Source organism: Leptonotus elevatus, chromosome 1, assembly GCF_054856555.1.
Source record: "Leptonotus elevatus isolate MCC_2025b chromosome 1, RoL_Lele_1.0, whole genome shotgun sequence".
NCBI classification, from domain to species: Eukaryota; Metazoa; Chordata; class Actinopteri; order Syngnathiformes; family Syngnathidae; genus Leptonotus; species Leptonotus elevatus.
This window is the reverse complement of record NC_141239.1, coordinates 37,381,673-37,401,610: the sequence shown is the minus strand read 5'-3', so window position 1 is coordinate 37,401,610 and position 19,938 is coordinate 37,381,673. Positions and strand designations below refer to the sequence as shown.

At 39.6% G+C, this 19,938-nt stretch overlaps 3 protein-coding genes across 3 annotated transcripts in view; 2 read left to right on the top strand and 1 right to left on the bottom strand.

Annotated features, from left to right (window-relative positions):
* The first annotated feature begins 3,951 nt into the window (after positions 1-3,951).
* Positions 3,952-5,914, top strand: LOC147181923 (transcription factor Sox-14). The gene has a single exon (XM_086096909.1). The coding sequence runs from the start codon at positions 4,204-4,206 to the stop codon at positions 4,873-4,875; it is 672 nt and encodes a 223-aa protein (XP_085953035.1). The 5' UTR covers positions 3,952-4,203; the 3' UTR covers positions 4,876-5,914.
* A 782-nt stretch (positions 5,915-6,696) lies between these two features.
* selenof (selenoprotein F) lies at positions 6,697-13,181 on the bottom strand. Its single transcript, XM_086096920.1, has 5 exons — positions 13,092-13,181; positions 11,805-11,972; positions 9,434-9,497; positions 7,665-7,714; positions 6,697-7,403 (listed from the first exon to the last, which is right to left on the bottom strand). Exons 1-5 carry the CDS (start codon positions 13,137-13,139, stop codon positions 7,272-7,274), a joined length of 462 nt encoding a protein of 153 aa, XP_085953046.1. The 5' UTR covers positions 13,140-13,181; the 3' UTR covers positions 6,697-7,271.
* Positions 13,182-14,324: 1,143 nt separating this feature from the next.
* Positions 14,325-19,938, top strand: part of hs2st1a (heparan sulfate 2-O-sulfotransferase 1a) — a 43,986-nt gene continuing 38,372 nt past the window's right edge. The window contains exon 1 of the mRNA XM_086069154.1: positions 14,325-14,744. Coding sequence (XP_085925280.1) covers positions 14,621-14,744 — 124 coding nt within the window. The 5' untranslated portion in view covers positions 14,325-14,620. The remainder of the gene's footprint in view (positions 14,745-19,938) is intronic.

The following is a 19,938-nucleotide window of genomic DNA, read 5'->3' as shown; positions in this document are numbered from 1 at the left end:
TGCAGGTTTTGCATGTTGCCCTTCTCCAACACAGCGGATATTTGATCAGCTCATCAGCAAGCTCTGCATAAGCCAGATAACGATCCTGTTGATTGGAATCAGCTTGCGTTGGAAGTGAGAAACCTCCAAAACCTGCAGGACTCCGGCCCTCGAGGACCGAGATTGCCCACCTCTGGCCTAGAGCCAACCTTTGCTGATTATCAAGACCTGAAAGACTGAGAATTTACTCAGATTTTTTTTTTAAAGCATAAATAAATAATAAATAATAAATAATGTTTTATTTTTTGGACGTTTCAACCTAAACATTCATGACTTGTTTAACAGAAGGGAATTTAACCAAATTCAACTGCATTTAATTAAACACTTTTCCCTTTGTCGCTAGCTGACATATACAGGACAGGTGTGAAACTCAAGACCCCGGGCCAATATCCAGGCTGCCACATCATTTTATGTGGCCCACTAATGCAAATCCTGTGGGTCTAATTTATGTCTCTTGCTGAATTCCGGACCAATACTGAGCCACTGAGAACTAGGGTGGGCTAAATCCATTTTTGGTACTGCCATCATCTCACATCCATTTTCATTGTTTAGATCCAAATTAGTATTACCTTAAATGCCAGAAAGAAAATTAAAACAAACTGCAATTAGGAAAAACAAGTCCAAATATCAGTAAAATATCTCAACATCTCGCAAAAATGTATAAATAACGTACTTTTAGTAACATGAACAACAACTTTCTCAGATTTCTATTTGTGACTGTCACTTTTTGGGACATTCGGCCCAGTGTTGCACGTATGAATCAGGAAAAGCCCTGAGTGTAATAATGGACTGCCCCCTATATGTCAAAATTCAAACTACAACACTTTTCTCCATTCATTTCTGCATTTAAGAATGATAAATTTGAAGTTAGCTTTAGCTCTCATTGGCTCAATTGAAAATTCTCTTAACTTTTGACTGATGTTGAGATTGTTGTTGATGATGAGAGTGGTGAGGCTCCCTGGCATATAAAAGATGCTCGTTGAAGTTGAGCTGTAGCACTTCAACATACTTCCTTGACACCAACTCCTATTTAGACAGCGCTTTCTTGTGTCCATCGTCAACAATAATAACAATTGTGGTCAATTCAGTAGCTCCTCATCTTTCAAGTTGATCTTTTCATGTCAAACGCTGGCACCCTCCTCATCCAGACTCCGCTTCTCTGTGTCACCTGTCATTTTTTTTGTCACCCGCGGCTCTTTGTGTACCTGTCCATTTCTTTCTCCGCCGTGACTCCATAATCCACCTGAGTGCATGGACGACAGTTTTGACATAAGAAGAAAAGATAGACTTCCCAGGGAGAGGGACAGTATCTTTGGAGCCTGGGGATAACCGGATTAGCGCCGACATTTTGTGCTGCTGGCATTTTTTCTTATTACCCGTTTCAAGCAACAACAACCCCGCCACATCCTTCCCTCCTGCCCTTTCGTAGAAGTCACACCAAACACAGACAAGTAAACAATAGCGCATACGGTACTTCAAGTTGGAGTTACAGCAGCAAGGCCTTCTCTACCTTAAACACTATTAGAAGAACTTAAAACCTAAATACTTGTATTTGTTCCATCAAATGATATTAATTTATTCTCGTTTGGTATCATTTCTCTTGGCCTCACTGCTTCCAGTAGGTGTAAGAGGATGTTAGATTTTGTTTGTCCAATCAGATTTCAGCATCTGTGTGTTGCTATGTGAATCTAATCTTTCCATGCAGGGCCTTCAGAATCAGTACTACCGGCCAATGTAACCTAAACCATACTTCCCCGTACCCGAGGGCGGCTCCATCCCCCCGGGTGAATTTTGAAAATTTTCCCGGTTCCTGTAAGACTTCCAGGAAATGGCTCCAGGGGCCTAGGGTGAACCCCCCCCCCCCCCCCCCCGGGTCCTGGGGGAGCCAACCATCGACCCCAAGCCAACTTTTTACAATTTTTCCAACGATGTATGGCCCGTCGCTGTACGACCTACCGCTCCAGAGATAAAGGGGGTGCACATGCCAGATCCCGAGTAAAATGTTGGGATTTTCCCGGGGCCGTATCTCCGTCGCTCCACGAACTTGCGTTTCGGAGATAGAGGTCCGACAGTTTGCCCAATGTCATGCCCAAGGACGCTGCCTCCGGCTTGTCCTGCTCTCGCTTCAGGTGTTTTCCCCCAGGAACGCTCTGCGAAGTCCGGCTATGCTTTTTCGATTTTTACTGGGCTGAGCTGTTCCAAATGATAACAACAAACTGTATATATTTTTGACGCATGATCTCATATTTGTTTCATCTGTACGGCTGTCTAAAAGTGGTCAGTCACTGTTTGAATGTGTTGACGATGGGACGCGGAACCTCCAGCGGCAGTAGATAAGAGCCCAGCTATGAGACGGATCAGCTGGGTGACCCCCGCTGTCCGTCACTTTATCCCTCCAGCCCTTCTGCTGAAAATGTCTTATCACAACTGCCGCTGCTGTGCGGCTTCACCGCTGGATCTTTCCCAAACATTGGCTTTTGATCGAGGGGAGCAAATGAAATAAAGACCTCCTACTGCTGCAGTGTTTCCTGACCTTCATTGAGCCAAGGCACTCTATTTGACATTTGACAAATCTCATGGCAGCGAACAATATGCTCGAGTGTAGGTTCGAAACTTCTGAATGTGGGATGTCTTTGGTAACTTCCACTCCGAAACCAAGATAGTGTCTTTGAATTCCTGACAGTTTTGCCTTATTGCTAATTCAAACATTTCTCCATCAATGTCATTTCAATAACATATAAGGAGGTTCAAGCCTGTATTTGACCAGATAAGGTATCATAATTATGAAAATGGTTCAAAGAAATCAATAGAGACTCCAAGGACCAGTAAATTATGGCTGTGATTAATATTGATTTAGCAAGGTGGGAAAAGAGGGTGTTACGCTACCTTAAGAGTTGTAGCCTAGTAGAATACAGGAAAGCTGCAATGCATGATGGGAAAGACTTGAAATTGTTTTGTTTTTTTACGACAGAAGTTTTCAAAGGGGTAAAAATGCTACTTATGAGTCAGGTCAAATTAAACTACAGTAGTCCCTTGAGTTATGACTGAGTGTCAGCCATGTTTTTTTGCTTTGACTTTTGAGCAAAAAATGACAAATATGAGCACTGTTTATTGGCAGGGAACTCAGCTTCACAACCAACTAAACATAAAACAGAGAATCACACATTGTATATTTAAAACAACCACCTAAAGTTGTCTTAAAATCTGGTAGCTTAATGCTAACACATATTGAGAAACCTAAACATGGGCTAACAAATATCAATGCGTAGCACGCTTTAAATAATGGATATTTGAACACAAACAGACAGATAACATAGCAACACTGACAGGCATATATTCTTTATCCTCTGTGAAAAACAACTAATATTATTTGCTTACTGAGTCATTGACACTTTATAGCAGTTGTTAAACGTTGTTACTGCATGACTCGAAGCTGTACACACCAGAAGGTGCTCCAATTAATTACAATAGGCTTACTCCTGACACACATACTGTTACATTGTATTAATTATATATATTTTTTTAAGTGCACAATTATATATGAGTGCTATATTTTCTTTGTTTTTAATTTCTTTGGCTGGCTGGAACAGATTAATGGCATTTCCATTCATTTCAATGGGGAAAGATGATTTAAAATGTGAGTGTTTTGAGTTACAACTTACAAGCATGGTCATGGGGGAAAAAAATGACTCGTATCTCAAGACACCATTGTATTTAAATGTGGAACAAGATAAAGACAGACTTCTTCATACCGAATGGTATTACAGTGTAGGTATTGTTACTCGGGTTAAATGGTCATCTATATGTATCGGGGGTTTTTCCCGTGCATGAGAGATTTTGTGAAGCTTTTAAAGTGTCGAGGGAGGGGAACGGAGGGAGTCTCAGAAATGTTAAAGTCATTTTTTTTGTTGTTGAGGGGGATTACAGTGCTCTCTTCTTCTCATTGGCTTGGCCCACCGTGACCGTGGAGTAGAGATGAGAGCTTGACATGCTTGGTTTCTTCCATAACAAGCTTCCAACTTGCAAGCAGGCTGTACACTTCATTTAAACAATTAAGGCGCACAGAAAAACATTTATTGCGGATTTTTTACACCCCAAAAAAAGAAGCCCATGACGTTTTTTCCCCACTTTCTTTTGTGGAAAAGGCGACTTGAATTGTTTTAAATGAATGTGTGGTCGGATTTGGAAATGCCCAAACCTTTAGAGCACATCAAGAGACCCATGAACGCGTTCATGGTGTGGTCGAGGGGCCAGAGACGCAAGATGGCCCAGGACAACCCAAAGATGCACAACTCGGAAATCAGCAAGAGGTTGGGCGCCGAGTGGAAAAAGCTCAGCGACTCCGAGAAGCGTCCTTACATCGACGAGGCCAAAAGGCTCCGGGCTCAGCACATGCGAGAACACCCGGACTACAAGTACAGACCCCGGCGCAAACCCAAAACTCTCCCCCACCACACGGAGCGCCTCGTTTTCCCGCATGTGGAGCCCTTGAAGGGATTCTCCGTGGACTCGTCCTTTTTCATCCACGGGGATAAAAACCCCGCTCTCCAGGCGCCTTCCCCGGTGAGACATCTCCATCGCTTGGCCGAGTTCCAGCCCCCTCTGAGCGGTTACAGCGCGCCCGCCTTCGGGTACCACTCCGGGGCGGTGGTCGGGGGGTTGGCTTGCCTCGGACAGCACACCCACGCGTCGCCTGCGAGCTCCTACGTGGTGCCGTGTAACTGTGGAGCGTGGTCGGCGGCCGGTGTGCAGCCCCAAGTGGCTTACATTCTACTCCCGGGAGGGATGAGCAAGAGCGGCGTGGACGCGTACGCGGCACCCGGGGCCAGTGCGTAAATGGAGTGGGGACGCCAACGGGAGCGCGCAGGGCGCACACGAATCGAGATGAACATGATTGGGAACATATGGGATGGAGCATAATTCTTTTTGGACCGCGTGGGAAATTTTTGTTGTAGTGACTTTCGGCTTGTCCCGTCAGGGGTCGCCACGGCGCGCATTTGTTTGGCCTACCACAAATAAAAATAAACATTATAATAATTTATTTATTTTTTAGGTGGGGACTATAATTGACGTCTAAAGATATCTGTCAACAATAACAACTTCACATGAAAACTGTAAATAACTGGCCAAAAAAGTTGCCATGCAGCTATTATTGTAAAATCTCAGTTAATTACTGTAAAAATCTATTACAGCATATTACTGGGGGGTGGATCTCTTAATTGTAACTGTATATACATTATAGTTACTTATTGTATCCTAAGTAACTGTAATTTATATTAGCTTGCAACTTTTTGGCCAGTTATTTACCAAATATTCTACAGTCAATTCTTTACAGTGTAAAGCTTAATAGGCTACATTAAATAATTTACAGAAAGTTCAAATTATTTGAAAATTGAATAAAACAAAACGCTCAATTTAATTGTATCACATATGATAGGCCTACATTTGGCTTTAAGGGGTGAAGTAAAATACAAGTACTAAAATGATTTCTGCAAAATTAACATCTAAAGATATACGACAACAAATCATTAGCCTAACTGCATAAATGTCCAAATCAACTAAGTGTTACCAAATCAAGCAAAAATAGCAATGTGCTTGCTAAAAATAGCTTGTTTTCTCTAGGCCACTTTACTTTAACGCTAAAGAACATTTAAGCATTAAAATAAAACTTTTGTCAAAGTAGCTACTGATTCAATTCCTTGTAAAAGTAGCCTATTAAAAGCCCAAGCTGCAATGTGCATAAGTAGAATTGTATTGTTACTGCAAGTACAATACCCATTTTGATAACTTGGCAGACCAAAATACCTTCCCTCTTTTATCGAGTACTGCGGGGAAGAAGGAAAGAAAGAAAGAAAAAAAATCACTGAATTGACAAGAGGTCACTATGCAATAACTGAAAACACACACCTGTATAATGCTTTTCTGCAATAGATGGAGACATTTTGAACGCCTACATACGCTGCTATACATCACTGGCATGGACAGATGTACAAATATACACTATTGATAGTAAAATACAGATTACTGAACCATTTTAGAGAAAAATTTCCTGTGCTGTAATGTGGGGGGTGGGTTGGATTTATTTTTTTTCATGACTGTTTTTTGTTCAGTTTCCGTTTTATTTGAATTGCTTGATTAATAATGGATCAAGTTTTAGTTTCATTTCTTTGAATCCGTTTACTGAATCTGAATTACTGTGCCATTCTGAAAATCTCAATAAATCCACCTGTGAAAAGTTCTCAGAGTAAACTAGAATGTTGTTTTACACAAATTAGGTGGAAATACAGTAAACGCTGTGAAATGATCATGAAAATGCATCTTAAACTGTAATTCATTTTCAACACTAGGTGTCACTCTTCGCCCAAAAACCAGTCGACAACAGTCGTTGTCAAATCTTGAAACCAACGCTATAAAAAATGTCTCTCCAAGAACCACCTCAGTAGGTAGTGTTAATCAAAAAAAAGGCAAAGTATAGATTTAAAATTGTAAACCATGTAACATTATGTACAGACTGAACATGACCACTGTACGTGAACACTACGCAGTGTGAAAATTCGATTCGTTTTTTTTTAACCACTAGAGGGAGGCTGCAGACCAGCAGTGGTATTACAGAAGTTCTGCACTTTGACAATCACTGAGACCAGTCCAAAAGAGACATAACCCCAAATTGTTTTTGTTTATTGTTGCATATTCAAACCTCCACGTATACTTTTCAAAATAATAAATAACAAATCCAGTTTCCGTCCAAACTTTGATGAAGCCAAGGAACACAAAACTCATCAGAGCTCACTTCCCAAAACTGGTTTACGGTGAACTCTTCACCAACGTGCTCCTTGACTAGGCCATCTACTGTCAAGACACAAACTAGGAATCATTTATTCTTTTGACAATACGATCTGCATTTCAATCATTCTAAAAAAAATAAGCGTACAAGAAAATCAGACAACAGAAACAACTCGAGAACACGCTGTGATGCTTTAACCGTTACGTTCATGAATTTGTGACTTTAGACAGAATTTAGCAGCAATGTAACAATTCTAAGTTCAGTCCAAATAATATTTCATCTATAATGTTTATTTTTTTTTTTTAAATCTAATTTGAATTCATGCCTAATTGTTGGCTTAATTAAAAAAAAAAAAACTATTTTAACTAAAAAGAAAAAAGATGCTGTCAGACCCCCCCCAAAAGGCAAAGTGAGTACATAAACCATCAAACTGAAACCTGCCTTGTGTTTATATCCGCTCTAACTTTTCACTCAAGAACTCCTCCACGCTGTCCGTGTTCCACTTGAGGATGCTGAGTTCCTCAGAGATGTTCCCGTTATCATCCAAAAGCTTGAGCACAGGATCGGAGCCTCGCACGTACTGAGAGAGTAGGAGGTGAAGAAAAAGAGCCAGCGTCAGCAACAACAAAACATTATTTGTAGAAAGAGGTCTCAGGAAGTTAGAAATGCCCTCAGTACACTTTTAAATGGTCTCTCTAAATCACAAATTTCCAATTACGCAGAGATGGGGATGACAATTTGTGATATATTTACAGCTGAAGCTATGATATAGGCTATTAGAAAATATTTTTAATAACAACGATTGATGTGTGTACATCCCGCTAAAGACATCAACACTCACCTTGATCTGAAGACCCTTGAACAGCTTCGGCTTGTCACCCCTGACAAAAGCTGCAGAGATTAAAAATATAAATAAATACATAAACAAGATCTGGGCCAGGCATGCGTCCATTAGCCGTTCTATTTTAGTCGTGAGGACTTTAATTATTGACAGCTGTAAACCCTCGTGAGAAGGCTACAGCTGAAGTCAACAAAACAAATGGCGGCCAAATGGCGCACAAGATGACGCGATGCTCCAGCGTGAGGATCAGTCAACGAAGCGCAAACGTTATGGAGTAGACGGCGGGTGGTCTTCTTCTGCAACAAATGGCTAAAACGTCCAAGTGGGGGCTTGAAAAACAAGCCTCAAGTGTTCAAGACCACCTACTGATGAAAGGATTTACAATATCAGAGACTTGGACGACACTCTTTTCCACACCGATTCCTAAACACCGTGAAAGTATCTAATTTTGCTAGCTTAATGCTAACACACAATACAAACGGCAAAAGATGGGCTAACAAAAATGTTGTTTGTTGTTTTGTGGATGCATTAAATGGATTCCATTCATTTAAATGGGGGATATATGCTTTGAGATACGAGTGTTTTGAGTTGCAAGCATGGTCACGGAACAAATTAAACTCCTTAGTCAAGAAACTGCTGTATATAATTTCGTCTGATGGTGTGATATTTTTCTAATGTGAAATGCACAGAACTTTGACCGAAAGCTAATATCTAACTTTTTGAGAGTGGCGTAAATTATGTAATCTTCGCAGAACTGTGAGGACTTGTCATTAAAGTGGAAAAACACAGTGGCACCAAATCCTTGGCAAATTTCCCCAAGTCATGATTTGGGGTGTTGCTGCACCATTTTTGTTTTAAAAAATCTGCTTGGTTATAACAACGTCAGTAGAGGTGCAACAATTAATTGACAATTAAAAAGATTATCAAATTAAGTGATTTGAAAAAATAAAATAAAAATAATAAGCAAAAAAATTGGTAGCTTTTTCTTTAAAAATGGTCCAAATCCTCGGAATTTCAGTTACAAACAGTAAAGTTTTTGCCTTTTAATAATTAATTTGTCTATTTTTTTGAGTAAAGGCATGGAAATTAAAACCCTTTTTTTTTTTTTTAGTTCAACTCATCGATTGAGAAAATTATAGACACATTAATTGATGTACAAAAAAATCATTAGTTGCAACTAGGGGTGATAGAAAAAAATCCATTCTGCAATATATCACGATATTATAGCGTGCAATTCTCAAATCAATTCGATATGCGGCCGAATCGATTTTTAAACATAAATTTTTGATGGGAATATTCCACAAAACGTCTTTCTTAGGGTTAGGATTCACACATTAAGCATGGAAGAATGTTATATTAATGGAACATTAAGCCTTAATATTTTATTTCAGTGCTGTTCAAACATGAAACAGACTGCAACCTGTTTGTTAAATGCAGTGGCTCAGTTATAAGCCGGAATTTTCAGATAAATAAATCATACAAATCTTACAGTGTACATGTACAAGTTTACTGATGAGTATTTTCTAAATTTGAGTAAAAAAAAAAAAATGCAATAATCAATTTATAGATTTGTATCGGGATTAATCGGTATCGAATCGCATCGTGACCTATGAATCGTGATACGAAATGAATAGCCAGGTACTAGGCAATTCACACCCCTGCTTGCAGCCCTAATTATGATTATTCTGAGAACCCCTCACCCAACTAATACAGGTATGAAAAAACAGGCATGATTTACACGTTTGTTACTAATTCTCAAGAGAACTCACCTTGGACTTGGGGGAACCTCCCCAATTTTCATCCACACACCTCCAGGATGGCCCCAGCGTAGAGCTGTCGACAAACAAAATACAACATGAGCTGTTTGTTGATGAGGACAAGCATGCAAACACGCACGCCACTGCCCACACACAGAGATAAGAGGCGGCCCTGCTGGCGGCCGGATGGCGACTGCTTGCAGTCATTAAGGGGAGTGAGTGAACATGTTTCAGAGTCAGCAGATGGTCGCTTTGTCATCGAACCTCCGGAGGCAATGTTAAGCAAGTTGGAGGAAAATGGAGACTCGAGTCGCAGCTGCTCCTTTGCAAAGGAGAGCGTTGATGTTTTCCCGCACGCACGGAAAATTAAACGACTCTGGATAGTCGGCCTTCGGGTGAAATGTCAGAAGGAACTGAAAATGCACTCGAACCTTTGCAGGCGGACTTCATTTGACTCTCTCCAAATGTTTGAATTCATATGTTCAACTGTTCAGAGTGATATCAGTATGAGACTGGAAGTGGCACACAAAGGCAAAAAAGTGGACGTTCTTGAAATTATAAGTGGACCTTGCGGTTTGCATTTCATACGTTCGTCTGTGGAAAAATGTCACTTTTAACGGGCTGTTACAACTCCGTTTACTTTTCAAATTGCAGTCAATCTACAGTGGCGAGAAGTGAGAACACGGCGTTTTCGAAACGTTCCCCTTTCCAAAGACGACTCGTTACACACCCTGTGCCTCTGCGCTTTTAATAGTCAGACACATTAAGAGTATTACTTCCTCATTAAAAGCAGCCAAGTAAAGCCTCCGTGCAGCTATTAAAAAAGGTACGCCTCCAGCCTTGCAGCCAGGGATGAAAAACATACAGCCAAGGCAGCCTGGTGATAAGAAATCTTTACCCCCGGCCGGGTCTGTTGCAGAATGAGCAACAGGCTAATTATCTTAATAGGAATCACATGTTTTGCCCTTCATTTGGAAGGTGCGCTTGCAGAGATTTGATTTAAATAACACGGCAGCGTAGTCTTAGACTTGGGCAATATGGGCCTTCAAAATAAAATCTTACAGGATTTCCAAGCTCTTTTGTCTTGTGGAAAAATCAATTATTCAAAACAAGTTGAGCTTTTTTTTCTTCACCCCTTCTTGGATTTGCTTCATTTCTCCCGGTACTAAACAAGCTGTGTTTGAACGTTTTTTTTTTCCAGGTTTCCCCCCCAGCATTAAAGTGCACTCACTCCCCCCAAAAACAATAATGAAAAAGAAAACATTTTCACAGTTAATTTGAAAATAACTTGATGATGTTGTATGTTTCTTAGCGGGAATTTAACTACTAATGCAGACTAAGCCCTGCCGCGAATAGCAAAAAATAAATAAAATAAAATAAAAATACACACACAATTGATCCCACAAAATGTTTGTAATCAACTATAGCAACAGTTTATGATCTCAAAACACTTTCAAACTCATTTCAGAAGAAGTCGCCCTGAATTAAATTAACAAAAGAGGCTAAATTTAGCTTCTCACCAACTTACAAATCTTGTCTCTCAAGTTAAGATGCATCACGTCAACATGCTTGATGCCAATTATTGTACCTCTTTTCCTATTTAGACAAGTTGTTTCGGGTGAATTTGTGGTTGAATCCAAAAAGCGCAGGAAAATATGTATGATTACTGTATGGGTAACTATAAACATATTTAGGGGGACAAATTTTTGCTATTAGCGCCTGGTCTTGGTCCGTCTCTTTCTTTAACTCTTTCAAGGATGCAAGATACCTTTTTCGGTTAATTGATTTGTTCAATGGGATGTTTGCGTTTTCTTTTCTGTGTTGGGAGTAGGGTCGTAACGATATCCAAACATTATGATACGATATCATGATATTGTAGGAGGTTGGTGATACAAAAAAATGTCACTATATATATATATATATATATATATATATATATATATATATATATATATATATATATATATATATATATATATATATATATATTGAGGCACTTACTTGCTAATACAAGGACACATTGCGTTCCAACACATATTGACTCTGTACACAAAGATATTATTACATCCCCTTCAGTTGACCATTAGTATGGGTTTTAAACACAGAAGGGCCAAAACATGCCTTGTGAAAATTAAACTGCACAAAAAAAAAAACCTAGCCACCACAGGGTACTAGAACTGCACAAATGGAAATCAACAGATGTGCTGCTTTTAATACCGCGACATGACGACGACAATATATTGTGGCAGTTTTAATATTGCGATATCACGATATTGCCGTTATCGTTACGTCCCTAGTTGTTAACCGAGATAAACTATTCATTATTGCAGTGAGTTGGCATTTCCTGTTTGTTTGTTAGATGAGGGAGCTGCAATATTTTTACCATGCGTGCTTCCAACTGGGCTTCCTGCTGGCAGCAGTGCCTGCAGTCAGGCTGCAGCTTGATGAGGCTGAACTCCCCGAGCAGGTCGCAGGAACTACACAGCAGGTTGCTGGAGAAGCCAAGATCCCTGCAAGCTTCCGATGTCAGCTCGGAGCCATACGCCGACATCTGGAGGGAAAAAGGATATTTAAAAAGAGACTAAAATAATGTAGTGCTGAAGTCGATGGAAATTACTAAGCTATGGCCTTTATCGAAATGAGTAAGAGGCAACAGTGTATCTTGACTTACGAGACTCTAGAGTTACAAGCCATTGCTCTATGCTTGGTCGATTTTTATGTATTTATTTTTAAGCTTTTGTGTGATGAGTGAGCTTCAGATAAGCTGCAGCTTGAGTGAAGTGTGTGTGTGTGTGTGTGGGAGGGGGGGGGGCACAATCCTGTTGTGGCAGTATTAGAGTACTATTTGGCAACTGGGTGACAATTTTGCTGATGCACTTTCAGTCGCACAAACACACAAATATAAAATGAGAAACACTCACAAGCAACTATTGTAGGTCACAACTCACAAACAAACGCTCACATAGGCCACACCCCTTAAAGGCACACATCAAGTATACAAATACTGCATTACGTACAGTAACATATAAACTTTAGAAAACCAGTTTATTTCTTTATAGGCAATTATATTATGTATTTATAAAACCATCGCTATTTTTCATGACTAAAAACGCGTAACTAAAAAAATAAAAATGAAAAAAATCAAGTGGTGTTTTTGTGTGAGAGTGCTATAACGGACTACGTAATGGCAATTTAATTAATTTCAATGGAAATAGTATCCCAATAGTGACATGATTAGGATTACTGCGCATTTACTTTTTAAACACCTATACATTCTATTCTGTCATTGTACCAGTGTAAATTAGTTCATCTTATTTTAAGTCGTCTGAACGATTTTGTGCTCGCTTCCTCGTTGACAAACGATATTCGCAACACAATTTGACAACTACTTTGATTGTCATGAAGATGGTAGTTTGACGTTTCTCAGTTACATAACTCGATTTTAGAGATGTGGACATCTTCTCGTTCTAAATCACATTTGCAAAGATTCACCTCATATATAGTTCTCGATATTTTGAGTCAAGCCACGTCATGTCGGCGCCCCGGCAATAGGATGCGACATAAAACGCTAAATGTACCACTAAAGTGAGAAATCCACACATATTGAAAATACTTTGCAAATGAGAGCAACAATATAAGCATATCTTCAACGTTAAAGTATTCAACTCACCGCTTTTAAAAGCGAAAGCAGCCACAGGAGATACACTTCTCCCGACATTTTGAAGAGTGCCGGAAAAAACTACGATGATGGACCCTTAAATTAAACCAAGGAGTGTCCCAAATTATGCCTGATAGAAATAATGTATATAATGAGGTTGAACTCATCTACTTTTGCAACAAACAAAAAAAATCACCTAATAAGTAATTAAACATGCTAATGCGTAATCTATTAAACAAATGTATAGTGTCGATATAATGGTTCAATCAATGCTCGTGGATTAGGCATACAAGGGGACAGTCTTGTTACTTTTTCTTCGCTTATAATTTCCCCACGTGGTTTGAGCGGCCAAGACAAAAAACAGCACTCCTATGGGTCGGCGTTCGCAATGGTTGGTTTAGGTTTGTCCAATCCGGTGTGGACAGACAGTAGTGACTGACGAATAGAGAGTGACTGCTTCACAGTCGAGTACAGAAATCTCAAATAAAGTGTTGAGTGAGTTAACCAGTTGCTGGAGTACGTCAGCGCTTCCGCCATGTTGGATGTGTCAGACCCGCCCCCCCCTCTCCCTCTCTCTCTCTCCCTCCCCCCCCCCCCTCTCTCTCTCTCTCTCTCTCTCTCTCTCTCTCGCTCTCGCTCGCACACGCACGCACACACACACACACACACATACACACACGCACTTGGGAAAAACAGCATGTCGAAATCTGGTAATTATAAATATTATACATATGTTTACTCTTATGGTGGTAAGCACAAACCAATGTATGTGTTTTTTTCGAATGTTTTTATGATGGCAACGACTAATATTAAAGTTAAATAATAATAATATTAATAATAATAATAATAATCGCCAAATACAACCAAAAATTATTGTTCACTCTTAACGCCATCAGATCTGGCTTTGAGTTTGAGATTGGGACTTTTAGGCTTTTATTATTATTATTATTATTATTTTAACTCTAATTATTGAACTACTGTTTCTGTTTTATTCATGTATGACTTCTCATTATTCTATAACTATTTGAACTTTTATATATATATATATATATATATATATACATATATAAGTCCTATCTGGAAAAGGTGTTTTATATAAGGAAGATCTAACTTATGCGAGTGTAAAACTGTTGCATCTTAACCACATCCAATATGGCGGCGTCATTGACGTACGACACCGCGCGGAGGAGGGCGTATTTTGACGTCTACGGGGTATTCTTGTTACTGTCCAATGGCCTGGGTGCCTCTGACAGTGTGAACCGTAGAACCGTGCAAGTGAACACTGGACACCGGAGAGCACTTGCACAGACGCCGAAGAGACGCTCCGTGGGAACCTTTTACAAGCCGCAAACTGTGCCGTGCAAATGCTGGAATAACAAAGAATGGGCATTTTGCATCAGGGGCGGAATTAAATATCTACGCACACGGGGGCTTTGTGCTCGCCGGTTGTCTGTGCGTGTCTTGTCGGTGTCTCTTACCCACCCCCTCTGCTCTCCCCTGTTTTGGGCATGGACTGACCGACTCCTTCTCCGGATGATTTGATGGGGCTGCTCAGAGTCATGATGCCGCCGAAGTTGCAGCTGCTGGCTTTGCTGGCGTTCGCCGTGGCCATGTTCTTCCTGGAGAACCAGATTCAGAAGCTGGAGGAGTCCCGAGGAAAACTCGGTAAGTACAAAAACCGAGGTACTGTGTTGTACCCCCAACATCCACGGACATGTGAGGTTAGGGCGCGCAATTTGCGCAGCAGTGCAGTACGCGATCGCGCAGCTCAAGGAGGCACGCTCACGAACGAACGAACGATAGATCGATAGATAGATAGATTCAAACGCACCATTAATATGACCATGTGGCTCAAATATATGAATTAAATAAATAAATAAGTCTGGAGGAGTCTTCTGATTCAGAGGAAGCCCTCCGCGGCCCTTGTCTGCAAAAGCCTACTAGAACATCTGAACTTTATTTAGCGTTATTCAGAGGGACTTGTAATAGAGGCAAAAGTGTGCTGACATACTGTACGTTTAACATGCGGTTATGTGATTGGTTAATTCTGAACAGCCACATCCTCAGTTATAAGAGGGTGTGCACACTTCTGCAACCACATTATCCTAGTTGTTTATTTTTACTTTCCAAATCTAAAAAAAATGTTTTCCTTCGATTGAGTTATGCAGCTTATAGGTCATAATAATGGTGGAAAAAACGTTGACACAATTTTTCTTATTCTTATTTTTCTATCACACAGAAAAAGATGTTCAAACAGGGGTGTGTAGACTTTTTATTTTGAATACTGTATAGATAAATAGTGAGCTTTTTTTTTAATTCCATGAGGTGAATTAAATTGTCACATAAGTAAAATGTATACGTATAGGCCTACACTCATAAATATTGATATTGTTTTGAAGCATTGGAGTGGAATTAAAAATATTTTAATCCAATCTACACTAGGAAAAAAATTGCTCATGTATCAAATCAGTTTTCCTCATTGAAATGAATTGAATTGCCATTCATCAGGAATTGCCATAAAAAAAAAGAAGAAAAGTTACATGTTTTTAATAAAGAAACATCAAGTTTTGTTAAAGTCACACATAAACATTCATGTGTGAGTGTTTCCAATTTGTTAAAATTAGTTTTCCTTTTGTATACAAGCGGGTCGTGACTTGGCGACAAAAGCAAAATTGAGTCCCAGGGTGGCAACAGTTGAGAACCCCTGCCTTCAAATCTTAACACGCCTCCTAGCTGTGAGCGCAACTCCCTCATGGCTGAGGAGCAGCCAGCGGCGTGTTTCGCATACGAGATCACGTGCATGTATAGCTTATGAGACAACTCATATCTTCCCTTAAGCAGATAAATAAGCAGGCAAACCATTACAAACATCTCCGTATGAGGCAGTGCAGTTAAACACCAAAAGCAATGCTGAGCGTATGGCTACAGTCGATGAACAGTGGCAATCGAAAACTGAGCATTATCACGTTTCTAAATCTGGAATTTATTTTGCAGCTCTTGTGTCAGGTAATGAAATGCATGCTGCATTTAACCAGTGATTAAATAGTGGCTGGTGTATTAATGTTTGTCATGAATGGATGGAGGTACTTGGAGAGCTTAGTATTTGTTGGAGGAGGCACAGAGTGTAAAAAAAAAAAATGAAGACCCTCTGGTGTAAGGGCATGAGATGGGATATACATTAATGTCAGCACGAGCGATAGTAAATGTCAGACCTTTGTCATGATCTACTTGAGTGTTCATATCTCGTCTGGTTGTGGCATTTCTCTACTTAACATGAGGTGGGTTTCCATCCACCTATTTTTATTTGAATTTTCAACAATTGCGAAAAATAAACTGAATGGAAATGCCGGAAATTTGCAAAAAAAAAAAGGCCCCAAATTCGCCCAAAAAAGTTTTTACGCTTGGAGGGGGTGGTTTTTGAAGCGTATCGAAAAAAGGAAAATGCGCATTTTGGGGATGGAAACAGGTTTTGCGAATAAGCGACTACAAGACCGGATATACGTCGCATGTTTTGACCGATACTACGTCACACGCACGTTTGTAGTCGCAATAAATGGCGGTTAATAAAGTAAGATATAGTTGGGGAAAAGAAAAAACACGATTCTTTTTATAATTACTTAAAGGAAAAAAACGAATGCAATTTTAGATGGCTTTATTAACATCAGCTCTCAATGTAATGACTAGGGGTGTGCCAAAAAATTGATTCTCATTTAGTATGATTCAGAATCGATTTTAAATTCCCAAAATCGATTTTATTTAAATTATTTTATACTGTCTTGCCTTTGTCTGTGTGTGCCTTTATTTGGAGCGCTGTTCATGTTGTACCCGATTTGGCCACTAAGGGGCAGTTCGGTTCCACGCGGTCTGATACACTGTTTAATTGTAGCCACATTAGAGAGTAGAAGGAAAAAGTCACGATCAAGTTATTCCAATAAAAGTTGTTTTTTTTGCAGCGTGGAGCCGTTCTTTTGAGTGATAAAAGTGCCGCGAGTAGCGCTAATTAGCATTAGCGAGTCAGACTGGAGTAGATCATTACGATTCCTTGCACATCTATAGATTGAAGCAAAAATTATTGTCAATCAAATCATTTTGAATCAAAAATCGTTCCGAATCGAAAATCGATTCTGAATTGAGTCGTAGACCCAAAAATTGGAATCAAATCGAATCGTGAGACATTCAAAGATTCCCACCCCTAGTAACGACACACTTCACTTACATGCGGGAGGGAAGCCAACAAGACAAACTACTTGCGTTCAGTCCGTCAAAACCAACATTCCCACCTGGAACTCCCCAATGTCCCAAAGTTCCGTGACTACAACGTCATCTCGCGGCGCATATTCGCAAAAGAAGAGCGGATGGAAACGGGCATAAGTCGCACGTCCGTTTTGCGCATTTTCACAAAATTCGCATCACAATTTCAAAACATTTGGATGGAAACTGACTAATGACATTACCTCCCGCAAGAAGGTTGTTCCGTTCTGTTTATTCTTTATTTGTATGCAACTTCAAAGTTACAGCTTAAGGTACAGTATATGTATATCAATCCTTATTCCATTATGACGCTACATATAGATGACGTCGTACAAAGTTGGATTTTTCTTATAAAAATCTTCTGAGAGGGAAAAGTGCACGGTCACAAGCGAGCCGTAATATTAAACCACCCTCCATCTGGATCCGATCCAGATTGTGCATTTAGCAGCTTTTTAAGGTGACCATGAAAAATCATCTTTCACATTTTCAGATGCCGCATCTGTTTAGGATCTTAATTAAATGTTTTCAATTGGATGGACAAGAAATGATTTAGCATTTAGCTATAAAGAACTGATGGAACAGTTTGAGATGATTTGACATCCACTTTAAGGTTCAACGTGTTCAGCAGGGGCAATTCAGTACACCAGTAGAAAGATTGCGTCGTACTAGGAACGAGGGGTGTGCAATTCGATACGTATCTCGATACATGAGGCGCGATACGATTCAGGTATGGTTTATTTTTAAGTGGAACGGTTCGATTTGGTTTGATTTCAGTGGGATTATGATTCAATTCCATATAGAATGAGTTTCTTGTTGTCATTTTACACTGAATGAACTACAATTAAATGACGGTACATTTGTGAAACAACTTGATTTGCTTTGATTCGATACACTTGCATCTTTTAAAGAGGAAGTCAACACCCCCCCCCCCCCCCAAAAAAAAATATTTTAACAATAATATGTTCTATGCAGCCCCACTGGTCTAAATATGGCATTTCTGGTTAATATTGCATTAGTGGAATATGAGTTAAGCTGCAAAATCCAGCCGTTGTTATCCATCTCACGGGGCGGCCATTTTACCACTTGCTGTCGACTGAAGATGACATCACAGTTGCTCGGGCAACGACCAATCACAGCTCACCTGTTTTCTGAAGCGGAGCTGTGATTGGTTGTCACCTGAGCCCTGAGCATCATTGATGCCATCTTCAGTTGACAGCAAGTGGCTGGGTTTTGCTTCATAACTCTTATTCCATAAATGTAATATTAATCAGTCATATTTAGACTAGTGAGGTCACATATAACATTACTTGTCAAGAAATGTTTAAGGTTGACTTCGAGAGAAGCTGCTTGACAACCGCACACGACTAGTACGACGAGTGAAGAGTGAGATTTCCAACTAGTACAATTTTATAATGTCACTAGTGCATTTTTTGCCTCACTAGTAACATGTAGTCGTCCAACTAGGTTGTCAGAGCTGACCTACTCGTGCGGATGCTTCAATTTGTCTTGTGTAGCAATCCCAAAGGCTACAAAATGTTTAGGTCCATCCTAAATCCAGATTAGAAAATGTTTAGCTCAAAATAACCTTTTTTTTCCTCCACTATGACATTGCGAAATGTAGGGCTTTTATACGCAGAGGCTTCTCACTGTGACTCATAAAACTGAAGAAAATGAAAGGAGAAGAAGATTGTTTTTGGGGGGGTTTTCTAGCGGAATTTCTGAAATGGAGAAATAATTGCTTGAGAATTGAGTTAGCCTTTTGGAGCAAGGCAATAAGAAGCGTAGTGACTCCTCGTCAAAGATAATTTATAGGGTCTCGGCTCGAGCTCGTAAACACGCACACTCATGTTGCCCGTGTATGCTGTGTCAAGGTTATGTGTGACGTGTTGTATTCAATTTACGCTTTGATAATGTGACGCGTGATAAAAAAAGTACAGTATGCGTGCACTCACTCACATACTCATGTAGCCAAAGCAATGTGTTGGCATAACAACAAGACACCGGGGTATGTGGCCCTGTAAACCTTGATGCAAATACACAAGGCAGTTATTTATTATTACTACTAACACAACGTCAGCATGTGACTTTGTGAACTGGAATAATTATGGCAGTGAAACAATTAATATAATTAACTCATTCACTGCCATTGACGCTATAGACGTCAAAAATTCATTTGAACTATTTTTATTTAAAAAAAAATCCTCACTTTTGTTAACAAGAGTATGAAAACCTAGAAGAAAATGATTGTACATTTAGAACAGATATAACATTTGTGATTAATCGTGAGTTAACTATAGAAGTCATGCAATTAATTACAATTAAAAAAATATATATCAGCTTGACGCCCCTAATTTATAATAATCTTTTATTAAAAAAATAAAAATAAAATAAAAGATTCTTTAAACAAAAAAAGTCTAGCTTTTGATACTCTTGTTAACAAAAGTGGGAAAAAAGTTAAACTAATAGAAATAGTTAAAATTATTTTTTGACGTTTATAGCCGTCAATGGCAGTCAATGAGTTCATTATAACATCATGATTACTGTGGTGCCTATGGCAGATTTTTTATTTATTTTTGCTCTGATCTGCGAGTGCAGACTTGATAGTGAT

Excerpts from the sequence above, each read along its gene's own strand:
- LOC147181923 (XM_086096909.1), top strand. The coding sequence starts at position 4,204 with ATGAATGTGTGGTCGGATTTGGAAATGCCCAAACCTTTAGAGCACATC.